This window comes from Oryx dammah, unplaced genomic scaffold, assembly GCF_014754425.2.
Source record: "Oryx dammah isolate SB20612 unplaced genomic scaffold, SCBI_Odam_1.1 HiC_scaffold_8, whole genome shotgun sequence".
NCBI lineage: Eukaryota > Metazoa > Chordata > Mammalia > Artiodactyla > Bovidae > Oryx > Oryx dammah.
In genome coordinates this window covers 47,452,303-47,468,111 of record NW_024070192.1, presented here as the reverse complement: position 1 = coordinate 47,468,111, position 15,809 = coordinate 47,452,303, and the positions used below count along the sequence as shown (strand labels likewise).

The 15,809-nt window shown below is 41.7% G+C and overlaps 1 protein-coding gene across 6 annotated transcripts in view; it reads right to left on the bottom strand.

Annotated features, from left to right (window-relative positions):
- AP2B1 (adaptor related protein complex 2 subunit beta 1) overlaps window positions 1-15,809 on the bottom strand; it is a 115,549-nt gene that overhangs the window by 7,767 nt on the left and 91,973 nt on the right. For all 6 annotated transcript variants that reach the window (XM_040244059.1, XM_040244062.1, XM_040244056.1 and 3 more), the window contains 2 exons: window positions 8,899-8,983; window positions 7,886-7,972 (listed from right to left, as the gene is read on the bottom strand). In XM_040244059.1, the coding sequence (XP_040099993.1) occupies window positions 7,886-7,972; window positions 8,899-8,983 (172 nt within the window). The remainder of the gene's footprint in view (window positions 1-7,885; window positions 7,973-8,898; window positions 8,984-15,809) is intronic.

Below are 15,809 nucleotides of genomic sequence, written 5' to 3'. Positions count from 1 at the left end.
AATTAGCCCCTGATAAGCACCGTCACATGCATATGTGCACATTTCAGAAAGCCTTTCTCCCACCAGAGCCAAGTGTGAGGAAGCTCTCCAAGTGCCTATGCACCATGTTGCAGGCAAGAAAACGGAATAAGGTGCGACTAAGCACCAGTGTTTGAGAACTACCTGTGGAGATTATGGTGGGTCTAAGCCATTGGTACCCTTAAACTATTACTAGGAGCTAGACAGGTAAAAATGCACTGAAGTGGACAGAGACAGAAATGGGTGAATGTCTGACTGCCATGTTGGGGTTCACTTCTGGAACATTGGTCCCAGATCCACAGGGATACAAAGACTGGCAACTGAATCTACAACAATACTTCCCAAGTCACTATTACTCTACCACGAGCCACTCTGGCCTCAAGTGGCAGGATCAGAAAAGTACCAGTTGCAGAAATCCTGCAAATCAAATTTGTTAACCTTGATGTTTAGGTGTTTTTGTTTTTGTTTTTTAAAGCAGGCAAATGATTTCTTAAGCTTCTGGGGACTATCATACCCCAAATTAATAACGAAACAAAGTCCCTCAACAAAAGTTTTTGAGAAAGACTGAAGTTGTGCAAAGATGATTATTCCAAGGCCTGTAACCTTGACTGCCATTTCTGGTTAGAATGGAGGCCTTTGTAGTCATCAACACAGGAGAAGAACAGATTGGTGTTTGGGGTCTTCCTTGTGACTACATAAAGCACCAGAGACATGACATTCTAGAGTTAAAGGTCATTTCTCTCTCCTTGTTCTCTGACTGCTAACATATGATGCTGCAGCACCAGAGAAAGAGAAACTTTAAGGACAGAGATGATAAACACCATTTCCTTGTTGATAGTTTATTACATTTGTTTCTAACAAGAATTAAATTACTCAGGAACTAAATTCTCCCCAAATAAAAACCAGTCATACTCTATGGGAGAAGGCTGCTGTGATGGACGGTCTTTCTGTTCTCCTAGACGGTAAACCCTCTGAGCACAGGGATCCTAGAGTTTTTCATCACTGTGCTTCTCACAGTATCTGGGACACAATGAGTACCTGCCATCAATACCTGTGAATAAGCCTCTGACTCAGGTGTTGGAGATGCCAATATGTGCATAATGCCATAGGTGTTAAAAAACATTATTTTAGACATTTCCCCAAAGAAATACAAATGGCCAACAGACACATGAAAAGATGCTCAACATCACTAACAGATAGTGATAACAGATAAATGCAAATCAAAACTAGAATGAGGCACCACCTCACACTAGTCAGAACAGCCATTATTTAAAAGTCTACAAATAACAAATGCTGGAGAGGATGTGGAGAAAAGAAAACTCTCCTGTGCTGTTGGGAATGTAAACTGGTGTAGCTACTATGGAAAACAATATGGAGGTACCTCAAAAAACTAAAAATAGAATTACCATATGATCCAGCAATCCTACTTCTGGACAAATACCCAGACGAAATTATAATTAAAAAAGAAACATGCATTCCTATGTCCATAGCAGTACTATCCACAATAGCCAAGATCGGCAAACAACCTAAATGTCCATCTATAGATGAATGGACAGAGAAGAGGTGGTACATATACAATGGAATGACTACTCAGCCATAAACAAGAGCAAAACAATGCTATTTGCTACAACACAGATGGAACTAAAGATGATCATACTAAGTGAAGTCAGGAAGATAAATACCGTATTATATCATAAGCGACATATGTGTGGAATCTAACATATGACACAAATGAACTTATCTATGAAACAGAAACAGATTCACAGACACACAGAACAGACCTGTGGTTGCCATGGGCGAGGTAGGTAGGGGGAGGAATGGAATCGGAGGTCTGGGTTAGCGGATGTATACAGAATGGGTAGACAGAATGGGAAGACAACAAGGACCTACTGTAGAGTACAGTGAGCTATACTCAATATCCTGTGATAAACCATGGTGGAAAAAATGCAAAACGTGTGTGTGTGTGTGCATATATACACACACAACTGAATCACTTTGTTGTGTAGCAGAAACTAATACAGTATTTAAATCAACTACACTTCAATTCTCTGGGGAGTTCTTTGGTGGTCTAGTGGTTAGGATTTGGAGCTTTCACTGCTGTGGCCCAGGTTCAATCCCTGGTCCAGAAACTGAAATCCCATAAACTGTTAGGCTGCCAAAAAAAAAAAAAAAAATCTGCCAGGAAAACCTCACATCTGTTTGTTGTTATTTGAAGTACAGTTGATTTACAAAACTGTGTTTCAGGTGTTCAGCAAAATGATTCAGATACTTATAAACATAAATATATATATATGTGTGTGTGTATATATATATACTTTTTATTCTTTTCCATGATAGGTTATTATAAGATATTGAATATAGTTCCCTGTGCTATACATTAAATCCTTTTTATCTGTTTTATATATAGTAGTATGTATCACATGTATTGATGTGAGAGTTGGATTATAAAGAAAGCTGAGCACCAAAGAATTGATACTTTTGAACTATGGTGTTGGAGAAGACTCTTGAGAGTCCCTCGGACTGCAAGGAGATCCAAACAGTCCATCCTAAAGGAGATCAATCCTGAATATTCACTGAAGAGCTGAAGCTGAAACTCCAATACTGTGGCCACCTGATTCGAAGAGCTGACTCATTTGTAAAGACCCTGATGCTGGGAAAGATTGAAGGTGGGAGGAAAAGGGGACGACAGAGGATGAGACAGTTGGATGGCATCACTGACTCGATGGACATGAGTTTGAGCAAGCTCTGGCAGTTGGTGATGGACAGGGAAGCCTGGAGTGCTGCAGTCCACGGGGTCGCAAAGAGTCGAACATGACTGAGTGACTGAACTGAACTGAACTGATGTATCCGTTAATTCCATATTCCTAATTTATCTCTCCTCCTTCCCTTTTCCCCTTTGGTAACCATAATTTTGCTTTCTATGTTTGTGAGTGTAAAAAACATCTATTTAGATGTGGTCTAATTTTTTGGAGGTAATTCTTGCCCTGATGTCTCTCTTCCACATTCAACCCAGCAAGCAGTCAGGGCAGGAGGTACTAAAGCCCATCATTAAACAACTGCATCACGTTTAGTTATGGCTTAATTTCCCTCCTTTTATTTCCAGTTTCCACTAACACCAAGCATAGTAGTTATAACTCAAGAATGGGTTCTCCTTGAGAAGCCAAAACATTTATCTCAACGTCGTTACGCACAAGACTGAAGGAGGAGGGAGCCTCAATATACTTTTTCATCACCTTCTAGGGGGTCAGGCAGTTCTGGCTGTCACCTTGGTTCCCACAATGAAAGGCTCTTGCAGCTCAGACTGAGTTGCTAGGCAACATCACCAGCTGGAGTTTGGCTTACATCTTTTGACAGGACCGTCTTTAACACGAGGAGTATTGCTTTAAGTTGTAAAAGCCATTCCCAAGTTTCAAGGCTCTTGCCCATTTCCAAGGAAACAGAAAATATACACGACAGGATCTTTTGTTGAAGTTCTACAGTGCTGCAGAGGCACATGTTCTAGACAATATATAGAGCAAGGCCCAGATGCCTACAGATATGTCATGGTTTTAAGTAAGAGGTGACAGGCTAAGTAAGTGGTGATAGGCTAAAAAAGAGATGACAGGCTAAGAAATGGAAGCACCCAAACACACATACACACTCACCCACTCCAGAATTAAAAAACATGGCCAACAGCCAGAGGGAATAAGCAAGTTGAATGGATGTAACTTTAATGTGTTTGGAAGCATTCTGGTTAGGAATCTGGCTCTACTCCTACTGAATGGCTGTTAGCGTGATTTCTATTAGATACTGCATGGAGGGAAGAGGGTTCTATAACTTAACTATGTGTGAGTCAATTTTTCTGGCTGCATCACATAGCCTGTGAGATCTTAGTTCCCTGACCAGGGATTGAACCCACACCCCTGCACTGGAAGTGTGGAGTCTTAACCACTGGATGGCCAGGGAAGTCTCTGTGAGTCAATTTTTATAAACCTTAGATTGTAGGTTTGAGCTGCAGGGCTTGAAGGTGGCAGGATAACCAGACTCTGCTAAGTGAACTCATTAAGAATGGCAATGGGACTTCCCTGGTGGCAGAGTGGATGAGAATCTGCTTGCCAATGCAGGGAACGCGGGTTTGATCCCTGCTCTGGAAGGATTCCACATGCTGCAAAGTAACTGAGCCTGTGCGCCACAACTACCGAGACCACGCTCTCGAACCTGTGAGCCACAACTACGGAGCCCACGCACGCCCCAGAGTCTGTGTTCCACAAGAGAAGCCATCGCAAGAATGGCCCATGCAATGCAATGAAGGGTATTTCCTGCTTGCCACAACCAGAGAAAGCCTACACACAGCAATGAAGATGCTGCACAGCCAAATCAGAAAAAAACAAAACAAAAACAATGGCAATGGGAGCCAATGTAAAGAAGCTTCCCAGCCAGACTGGGACAGACTTCTTAACAAAATGTCACAGTTCTTTGTGTATGTTTGTTTTTTAAACATATCCAAACTCCTGGGGAAATACGATGGAATCTTATAGCTGTGAGACTTGGAGAATGAGAATGTAATGTTAAGACACTGAGATCTGCCCTATAGGACAAGAGTTTTTATTAAAAGTTAAATACGGTTACACATGCATTAAGATATTTCTCTGGGTTCATTTGTCTCCTACCTCAAATCTGGCTTTGGGTCTGAGGCCTAAAATCTTAGAAGATGGGAATGTGGTCTTCCCTCCTTCATCTTCCTACTTTAGCTAAGGTCGCACCTCTTCCAGCAGGCGTAAGAGTGAAGAAGGCACTCGGAGAGCGGGAAGGGGGAGCCTGCACACGGGACCCAGCTGTGGGACACAGTCATTAGCAAGTTGCAAACCACTGTGCCTGCTAAAAAGAACACCTTCTTAAAAAAAATCATTTGAACAACCAAATTGTATTTAAGTGCTGACTGGTAATGCACTTGTATTTATGAAATGGGGAGAACCATGACCAAACAAAGAAACAGAACTCACTCTCACCTAGTCCCTGTGCCTGAAGAAATATCTGTCCCTTATTAGAGAGCCTAACTAGAAAATACAGATGTAACATGTCTCTGAGTTTTTCAAAGCAAAAGAAGCACTTAATTTAAAAAACAGGTTTGCAAACCACTTGCCCGAAAGATTCTTTTCTGGATATGGCTGGAGATGCAGCTATTTCTTATGTACTTAAGATAGTGGTCCCAGATATGACCAGTGCCAGGAAGCAAGGAGACCCACACAATTCGGTGCCTTTTCTGAACCAGTATTTTCCAGTATTCACACCACTAGTGACACATCATAAGCACACTATCATATACACCTTTCTATTAAGAACTGATAAATTATTGAGGCTTAGTAAGAGGGTTTCTTCTCTTCTTTCTTCTCTAGAAGAAATGGAAGAGCAGAAGTAAAAGCTCAGTGCTAGGCTGGTCAATACTTTAAGCCTGAGACTTCCTGTAGCCTTCAGAGTGTTAGCGCCATCTGTCAAATGTCTACTCTGGCACAGAAAAGCTATTTAAAGGGTTGGTGCTATTGTGATTAGGACAGATCAGCTGGAAAGAAGGTATTTTTAGCTCTCAACCCAGGGTGTTGAATCAGAAGGCACTAAACCTGAAAACGTTCCTGTTAATTGAGCCCTCAGACTGGAAGGAAAAGAAAAGGTCGGGGTAGGTACTCCAGACCTCAGGGTTGAGGCAGAGGAAAAGCTAGAAAGGATTAGCTGCAGAAATGGTCTTGTAAGAGATCAGCAGTGACTCAGTGGGAAATGATGGATGGCCTCGGGCTCCGGAGAAGAGGGCGTGGCTGGGAATTTTCCCTGGGCTCTGAGTGCTGCACCACCACAGAGCAGGGTGCCCCTGGAGAACTGATTCTCTGGTATTTGGAGCACCCAAGGCAGGGAGGAACTGGCATGAGGCCACGGCTGAATTGTTCAAAACTGAATTTGTTCTGGGAAACTGTTTCTGTTTACATCAGAAGACATAGCTCCACTGGGAGAAAGGCCAGATACCTTTTCTTTGGCAAGATCACAAATGTACACCAAGGTTCGGAGCCCCCATCTGGAAGCAGGTGGATGTTCTTTATTAATCTGACAGCCCAGACTAAAACCCTCAATCATCCTAACTTCCATTTTCTTTTTTTGAAAAATCATGTCCCCTTCACACCAGATCTCTGAGACCAAATCTGCTTTCCCAGGACTCTGGCCTTTCTCTGCTGTCTGTAGGCCAGAGTTCTCCTGATCATATGTGTTCAAGGAACACTGGTTCTCCGTAAGACGTTAGTAATAAGCATTTTGTGATTTTAAATTCCATAGGGAAAACATTCAGTTGATACTGAGTTACAGTGGTTTCCTCAGTGCAGGAGGCCTCAGCTTCTAGTGTGCTTATGTGCAATGGCAACTTCTAAGACTGTACTTCCCAAGTCTTATGCGCAATGGCAACTTCTAAGACTGTACTTCTCAATCTTATGACCACAGAACCCTTTTCTGAGGGACAAGTGTTCTCAGGAGTGTAATATATGAAATGACTTGGGACTGACCACAGAAGGGTGAATATAACCCTAGCTATTAGCCACAGTGGGTTCTGCAGCGGAAGTTTCCTGAAAAAGAGGTTAAAAAATGTAAAACTGTCCAACCTCCCAACTCGTCAAATGAGGCTTGTGGTAACTAACCAGTGAGCCTAGGAGAGACAACAAACACCGTCACCTACCTAGAACATGGCATAAAAAGCAGCTCAATTGAAATATGAATTTTTTTTTTTAAACTCAGCAAAAATCTGGTTTTGTTTAATAGCTACATAACCAGTCAGGCTGAGAAACCTAGAAGGCATGTGGTATTCGTGAAGAGAATCAACAAACTTTCATGACAGTGGGCATTACAGAAGACTGTCTTCCTCAAAAACCTCTCCAAGGGCTAAGGAGAAGCCCTGTAAGAAAAACATCTGCCTGGAACACAGAGGATGGACGTGTCACAGAGCACACCCACTCCCTGCAAAAAAAAGTTTTTAGCAAAAAATTTTTAAAGAACAAGTTGAAATGTGAAGCCAGTGAGTTGTTTTTCCTTCTGTCTGCCTCCTTCTCCCAGGGCAACACTCTAGCCACAGTGGGAGGGCACCATGCCGGAAGGAGGAAGTGACGGGGAATGAAGGGAGGCAGCACTGACCAGCATCAGGGCTCACTCTCATTCAAACTCATAAAGTTATATTAACCTCAAGGAGAGACTGGGACAAAGGCAAGACCCTGAACAGCTTAGGGCTCCCTTCCATGCCTGAGGATGCTTCAGTGAAACAAAGCCTGAGGCACTGCCAGCGGGTATTGTTTCTCCTCTCCTGTTCCCAGAGTGAAGTTCTAGTGTAATAATATAACTAACTACTAAGGGGGCTATAAGTTTTTAATTGTGATTAAGGCAGTCATATTGTCATATGACAGCTGACACAAGGAAAGAAAGAAAAAGGCCACCAATTAGGCTTTAAACAACTATGACATAGTCTTATTTAATAATAAACATAGGATTCCAAACAAGGATCTCAGAGTCACTACTGAAGGCTGATGTAAGAGGACAGTCCTTTCAATTCTTGGGAGAGCACATATCTTCAAGTGCCACTCAATTACCTGATGCTTAGAATGTTCAAGTAACATGACTGACCCATGTTCAACTACTACTACAATTGGGCATGCGGATCCATTCTAGTTCTTAAATCTGTCAGCTTGTAGCTAATCTAGTGCCTACCATCAAAACCTCCCAAGTTTTTAATGAGAAGTCTGCAAATATACTCTACTCACTAGAAATAGGAAGCTGTGAAAAAAAGAGGTAAAGAGAAGACAGAATTTTCAACTATTTAACTGAATATACTAAGATGAAAATGAAATTTAGAGTTATCACTCACCAGCATTTAAATGACATTCCTTAATCTGAAACTGAAGTTCATTTTCATTGGGAATATCCTTCCATGTTGCAAGGAAGACTTGGCGCTCTGTTCGGGGGAAGCAGAGGTAAAGGCTGGGTGTGCACAGTCTGGCAACAGTCTGACATCTAAGCCCTTGTACCATTTCTCCTTTGGAGTGCTGGCTCCAGCAGTACAGCCAGTGGCAGTCTGAGACGAGCCAAGGCTTAGCTATGCAGAAGTGCTGCACTCCAGGTCATTTAATCCCTCATGAGTCGTACTAAGATACACTGGGAGAGACTTTACATCTAGGGTTGTTTTGGCTCCACAGTTTTCCTATTTAGGTGACTTTAGGTAAGTCTTGTGACCTTTCCAATCCTTAATTTCACCATATATTATACCTGCTACACTACCCAAAAAGTTATTATAAGAATCAAACCAATAAGATGCCAATGCAACTTAATATGTATCAATATAAGCTAGTTTTATTAGCTGGTGGTTTCCTAAGTAAGAGAAGAGAGAAATATCAACCACCACATGGGGAGTACTAACAATTTATTATAAATTACTGAATTCGTATCTTGAGACAGTAAGAACTCAGGACAGGACTAAGTGCTAAAACCTGCACATATTATCTCAAGTCATTACAAAAAATTATTTCTGCTTTGTAAATGTGAAAACTGAAACTCAAAAAAATTAAGCATCTCGCTATAGTCACAAAGCTAACAAACAGCCAAGCTGAGATTTCAATCTACATCTACTTGTCACCAAGCCATTTACTGTCTGCTGTGCTGACTGGCTTACTCAGACAGTGGGCATTGTGATTTAAAGACCAACAGCAGAGCAAGATCAACTGTGACTCAGGCGAATACATAATTAGCAGTTATCAGAGCTTTAGAATAGCCATCCCCCATTTTTTTAAACCTCAAGATAAACTGAACTTCTGGGCATATGCTCTACCTGACGTTCAGAGGAAGGGCAAAGGTATATTTGGCAGGACAGGAGGACATACTTACCCATTTTGCCATCTTCTACAAAAAGCACGTTGAGTGGGATGAGGCAGCTGAAGTAGAAGACATCAATATTGTTTTTCACAGCCACCTGCCAGGAAAGTAGGAAGGGAAAATTAGGACATCATAAGAAGGCAGGTAGGAGGGAAAGAACAGTTACTGTCTAGAAATATATCATCCAATTTCCTTCCTCTTTTAGGCAGTGCAGGAAACCCCAAATCAAGACACACCAGCCCATATACTGGAAAGCATGTCCCTACCTACTCCACTGTCAGAGTACCATCGACAACCTGCAACTCTGCCTCACTCCAGGAGGGATGAATTCAAGGCATAAATTCTATGCCTGTTAATAATCTACTCAGTTATTTTAGTAGTTGCTGTTGCTATCACTGTATTAACAGGTATTTCTAATCCTCATTATAACTATCCCAAACAAAGTAGTAACTGTTACTCCCCTCTCATATTCCTAATGAAGAACTGAAAGATTAAGTAACATTTAGGGCCACACTGTAAGCACACAGAAAAACCAGGATTCAAATGCAAATGTGACTCTACACTTTTGATTTTTCTCTGTCCACAATAACTGGTGTCATAATGCCCTTACCTTTTTTCTGACATGAGTTTTAAAGTGCTTTCTTACTTCCTAAGTCATATGGCTCGAAAAGTTTGGGTCAAACACTCGTAAATTTGATGACTCTAAGGAAAAGCCTTTGAGTGAATGAAGAAATGAGTTTTCTTCTCAGAACACAAACTTATGGATGTGCACAGGCTGTGATTCTACCGTGGCCTGCTCAATCCAGAAGAAGCTGTTCATATATATTTTTAAAAGCTACAATATGTATAATTCTTGCGTTTAGGGGCAATATTGTTCGTGTCTCCATTCAGAAACAGACTATGCTGGGGCAGATTGTAAGAGGCAAATATGTATGAGGGGAACACAGGAGAAAAACTGCTTGAAACCATGCTTCCCACTGGTTTCTGTCACTTGTGACTTTCCTATCTATGCTCCTGGTGCCACAGAAAAATATTTCTCTGGGTGAGTTTTACAATCAGTTCAGTTCAGTTTAGTCGCTCAGTCGTGTCCGACTCTTTGTGACCCCATGAATCACAGCACAGCAGGCCTCCCTGTCCATCACCAACTCCTGGAGTTCACTCAAACTCACGTCCATCGAGTTGGTGATGCCATCCAGCCATCTCATCCTCTGTCGTCCTCTTCTCCTCCTGCCCCCAATCCCTCCCAGCATCAGAGTCTTTTCCAATGAGTCAACTCTTCGCATGAGGTGGCCAAAGTACTGGAGCTTCAGCTTTAGCATCAGTCCTTCCAAAGAAATCCCAGGGCTGATCTTCAGAATGGACTGGTTGGATCTCCTTGCAGCCCAAGGGACTCTCAAGAGTGTTCTCCAACACCACAGTTCAAAAGTATCAATTCTTTGGCGCTCAGCCTTCTTCACAGTCCAACTCTCACATCCATACATGACCACTGGAAAAACCATAGCCTTGACTAGACGGACCTTTGTTGGCAAAGTAATGTCTTTGCTTTTCAATATACTATCTAGGTTGGTCATAACTTTCCTTCCAAGGAGTAAGTGTCTTTTAATATCATGGCTGCAATCACCATCTGCAGTGATTTTGGAGCCCCCCAAAATAAAGTCTGACACCGTTTCCACTGTTTCCCTATCTATTTCCCATGAATTGATGGGACCAGATGCCATGATCTTAGTTTCCTGAATGTTGAGCTTTAAGCCAACTTTTTCATTCTCCTCTTTCACTTTCATCAAGAGGCTTTTTACTTCCTCTTCACTTTCTGCCATAAGGGTGGTGTTATTTGCATATCTGACGTTATTGATAGTTCTCCTGGCAATCTTGATTCCAGCTTGTGCTTCTTCCAGCCCAGCGTTTCTCATGATGTACTCTGCATGTAAGTTAAATAAGCAGGGTGACAATATATACGGCAATATAGCCTTGCCGTACTCCTTTTCCTATTTGGAACCAGTCTGCAGAAACCATGACTATTTCTCTTAAAAAAAAATAAACGTGCTTATCTAGCACCACCATTCTCCTCCCACCTTCTTGGGGACAAATGTCTACACTTTTCAACTCATCTTCTCCACCTTAAACAGTAACTTTATTTCATCCTTCATAATTTGGTTCAGGTTTCTACTCCTTCCCAGAAGAATTTATCAAGTTAGTTTCCTTGAAACTTGGGCATTGAAACTTTCAGTTACCAACCCCCAGGAGTTTCTAATCTCTATCACATAATCTGATGCCCAAAATGCTGAGACAGCAGGAGTCCCCAAAGCTTGAGTCTGGTGAACGCAAGCAGAGTAACTAACCGCAGGAAGGAGGGGCCTTAGACATTCTTTAAGATGTACCAGAGCATTGCTTCAGAAGATTACACCAGCTGCAGGTCTCCGGGAAGAGGCAGTTTCTAATTCACCTGGTACTCAGCAGTTAAGAGAAGGGGAACTCTTTACTGCAAATAAGGGAACCAAGAACACCTTGAGCGAGTGCCAGGCTCTGAAAGGGGCATTCAGAAGTGCAAACTGGAGGAGGTACAAGTGGGCTCATGTGGGTTATATGTCCTCCAGGAGATAATATCAATGATTTTTAACCAAAGACTTATATTAGAATCATCGGGAGAAATTTTTCAAAACAGAATCTTCGACTCCATCCTGTATTTAAAAAACAAACAAACAAATTCCTAAATCTGAGATCTGGCACACCCATTTTTTGAAAGTTTCTAAGAAGATCAACCAGACAAGTAATTAATTTAGAACAATGTTACCTAGAAGTCCACTTGGGCTTATAAATAGCCTGTGCTTCTCAGGGAATCCTTAAACCAACTGGAGCCCTTTAACCATGGAAAAGATCTGAAAAGCTCTTCTAGGTCAGCAGTGCTAAACCATTCTGCCCTGAGGACCCTTTTGACAAACACATGAAAGTCAGGGACCTTCTTTTTATAAGTTGTACATGCATTGTTTCCACCCAAACTTGAGGGGTTTCAGGAGACCCTAAGCCTATCCCTGGGTTTCTGCTCTAGATAAATTCTCTGAGAAGCTGGCACACCCCAACTGGTGGCAGCAGACACAGTGGTTCTGAACATGGACGCAGGGACCAGACCAGACCACCTGACCTTGCTGACTGCTCCTTATTAGCTGTGTGACCTGAGGCAGGAGCACTCACCTCAGTCTCTTGCCTGAAGAACAGAGGTAACCACAGCACTAAACGCATGGGGTCGTTATGAGGCAAGTTAATATTTGCAGAGCACTTAGAACGGTGCCTGACTTACAGTTAAGTACTGTGAACAAATGTTTCCTAAAGAAAAGTTCCCTTTTCTTTCACCATTTTCTGCTGTACACTTCACTCAGAGTTTTTCATAATTAAGGATAACCACATTAGACTTATCTGAAATCTTACAAATGCTCAAATGTAGTATTACAACTATGCTAATGAGAGATATCAGGAAAGATTTTTAAAAAAAGGCTTACTGGGAAACTGTTAGTTTAATGATTCCTCTTGCGACTGTGCTCCTGGTCAAATGTCATCTCCTTATAGGATCAACTGCACAGAGCACTCCTTGGAAGAAGTGGTTCATCTCTATTACATTAGCTCTTCAAAATCTGCATTTTGCTGCTCAAACTTTTACTCTTTTGTAGAGTAAAACGTAGCCTGTAAAATGCAGGCTAGAACTGCATTTATTTCAAATGTATATGGTTCCCTTGGATGTGGCCCCTGCCTATCTCTCTAGCCCATTTCCTTAACGTCAAACATATCAAAATAACTTCCTGCTCTCCAAACACTAATGCTGTTCTTTCTGCTTATCATGTTCTTTTCCTAAAGGTTCATCTGTCTGGAAAATATCTATTTAACCTGAATATTTAGTTCAAGCTTGACAAGGATTTCTCAGGAAGGTTCTAACTCCTCTCCATCGCACCCACACCATGCACTTCCACTGGAGCATAAATAAGCATTTATCTATGCCTCACCCAAAACACAACGGTCTCTCGCTCATGCAGGGATTCTCATCTTCACTCACATCCCAGTGACTCAATAAACATTTGTTCCCTTTCATTAAAGGGAAGAAGTTGAGCAAATGGAATGAAACACTGGTTTCTCAACGTTTTTTTTTTAAACCTTCCTATCACTCATAGGCAAACATACTTTCACCACTCACACGGCTCATTAAGAATAGGGATACACGACAGGGCAAGGGTGGGCAACAGGATGACACATGGGCTCACCTGGTTTCAAGTCACTGAACTGAAACAGCATCTAGATGTGGGGGAAGGAAGAGTAACACAGGTGGTAGATCACAACCCAAAGAATACGAGAGTCTCTAAGAATATGCCAATAACTCTTCGAGAGTCCAGGCCAAAAAAAGAATCAAGGAAAACACAGTATGAAGCCAGTTCAATTTTAACCCAGATGGCAGCTATTCTGAAATAGAACTGAGTAAACCTTATAGTATGATATTGATTGCTTCAGAGGGAGAAAAGGGAGTTCTTTGTTTTCTTATTTTGAAATTCACTATCCAAACAGGTACACAGCAGAAAGACATAATCCAGACAAGCTGAAGAAGTACCTTCTTAGAGCTTTCACAGTGATGTCTAGCCTGCCTATGGCAAATCAATTATCACACACATATCCAACTGCCTACTTAGTATCTTCACCTGGATAACTAATAGATACCTCAAAATGAACATGTCCAAAACCAAATTCTTGATCTCCTCTCCTCATCCCTAAATGGAACCTCCTGCTGACTTTTCAAACCCAGTAAACGAAAAATACTGCCAAGCTTTCTATGGTGTGTCTGCTTCTGCACTCGTTTTCTCCACCTTCAACATCTAACTTCCCAGCCTCGTCTCAACATAGCATCAGAGTGATCTTAAAATGCAGGTCAGTTCATAGATATCTCCAGGTCTGAGCCTCCAATGATTTCCCAAAGTTATAACTGCCTATGGTCAGATGCCTGTTACCTCTCTGCTGTCACATGCTGGGACTCTCGCGTCAGCCATGGGAGCCAGCTGCTGTGCCTTGCACACACCAGGCACGCTCCTATCTCATAACCTTTTGTTGTTTCTTCTGTCTGAAATTCTCTCCCACCAGAAATCTGCAAGGTTTATTCTGGCCTCCTCTAAGTCTTTGCTTTAATCAAGCATTATCTTCTTATGTAGGTCTTCCATGACCAACGTATTTATGAAATCATACCATCCAATCTCCATCTCCTGGACTCCCTTGCTCAGGCTCTGCTTTTTCTCCCATTGCTCTTATCTGACACACATTTTTACTGATTTGTTGGTACACTGCCTGTCCCTGTGCCACATAACGCACCTCCAGTAAAACGCAAGTTCCAGAAGGTAGGGGATTTTTGTCTCTTGCTTACTACTCTATTCTCATTTCTGAAACAGTGACTGGCATAGAGTAAAGGCTCAGTAAGAATAATGACTGTAAAATACATGGCTCTAAGTTCCTGACAGCCACTACGCTTGGACAAGACATTAACTTGGACTAAAGTTTCCAAAAGGACAATACTTCTCAAGTTTTTCCCAGTGTACTTCCTTTAACAGAGGAAGAAAGAATGGACATATATACTAGGGGTAGAGGTAGGGGTAAGGATCAGGATTAGGGGCACAGTATGAAGTAGCCCATAAGAACAAAATTTCTTTGAACTTCTGTGCTATCCCATAATGAATCCAAGTGTTTTAATATGAAATGTGCTTCTTCACTTATCTTTAAACAAAACTGATGCTCCAGGAGAATACACCATGTGTATTCTTCAGCCTCAAGTACTTCTTAACAAGGTGGTTTTAAACACTGTGGGTCACAACCAATTGGTGGTTCTTAAAATTTGTTTAGTGGGATGTAACTGGCATAAAAAAATATAATAGAAGGGACTTCCCTAGAGGGCCAGTGGTTAAGACTCATGCTTCCACTTCAGGGGACACGAGTTCGATTCCTGGTCGAAGAAATTCTGCACAGTGTGGCCAAATAAGTAATAGAATAGAAAATGTCATAGTGTATCTCACTAAGAGTAAGTAATGGCTCCTGAGACTGTTTCAGTTTTATGTACTATATGTGTAAATACACTATGCAAAATGTACCTCTTATGTAATAAGCTGCAGCAAAAAACTATAAAAGCCCTAAACACTCACTTGCCGGGAGCCGCCATGGGAGATCCCACCCATGACAAAGTCATGTGGAAGAGAACTGTTAAGCAAGGCTTCAGAACTCAAGGGGCTCCCTAGGCTTTCTCGAGCATCTACCCCCAAACCAGAATCTGTCTGTTTTACTGTTTCATGACTTTCGCCAACTCCTCTGACATTAACAGGGGGCTAACCCTGACCACTTTTCTCTGGAGAAAATCAACTTAGGGCTATAGCTAATAAGTCTCCTGGACATCAGAGGAATATTTCAAATCAAACCCCCTCTATTAGCATTCTAGCTTGCTTGGCAGGTTATCCAGACTCCTGCAGCTATGCATACAATTATTTACAGCCTCCCAACTGTGAGAAGCACGAAAAGCCTAAACATAGAGCCTTTGAAAGAGTTAAAAGTTATTAGAGTAGTGCTAGTGTTAACGTAGGATTTCATTATTAGGCCAATGCTTGTTGCTAAGTTCCCATATCTTTTATCCACTGTGCACCTGGGAATGCACCTAGCATTCTCACTAGAAAAACAAGTGTAGCCTTGAATTTAACCATATCAAACTTTTGAGCTAATTGGTTCTGTCTTATAACTCATTGCACCTTTGCTCTGTGAAAAACGTAACTCTGTTTGGCATTTTCTGAGGCTGACATAGATTAGAAATATAAAGAAAAAACACTTTGAGGGAAGACAAGTTTTCTGGTTGAGCAGCCTTTATCAAAAGAGGGTCATAAAATGTTCACAGGCCTCCAAGGCCAGAAGATACTGTACAC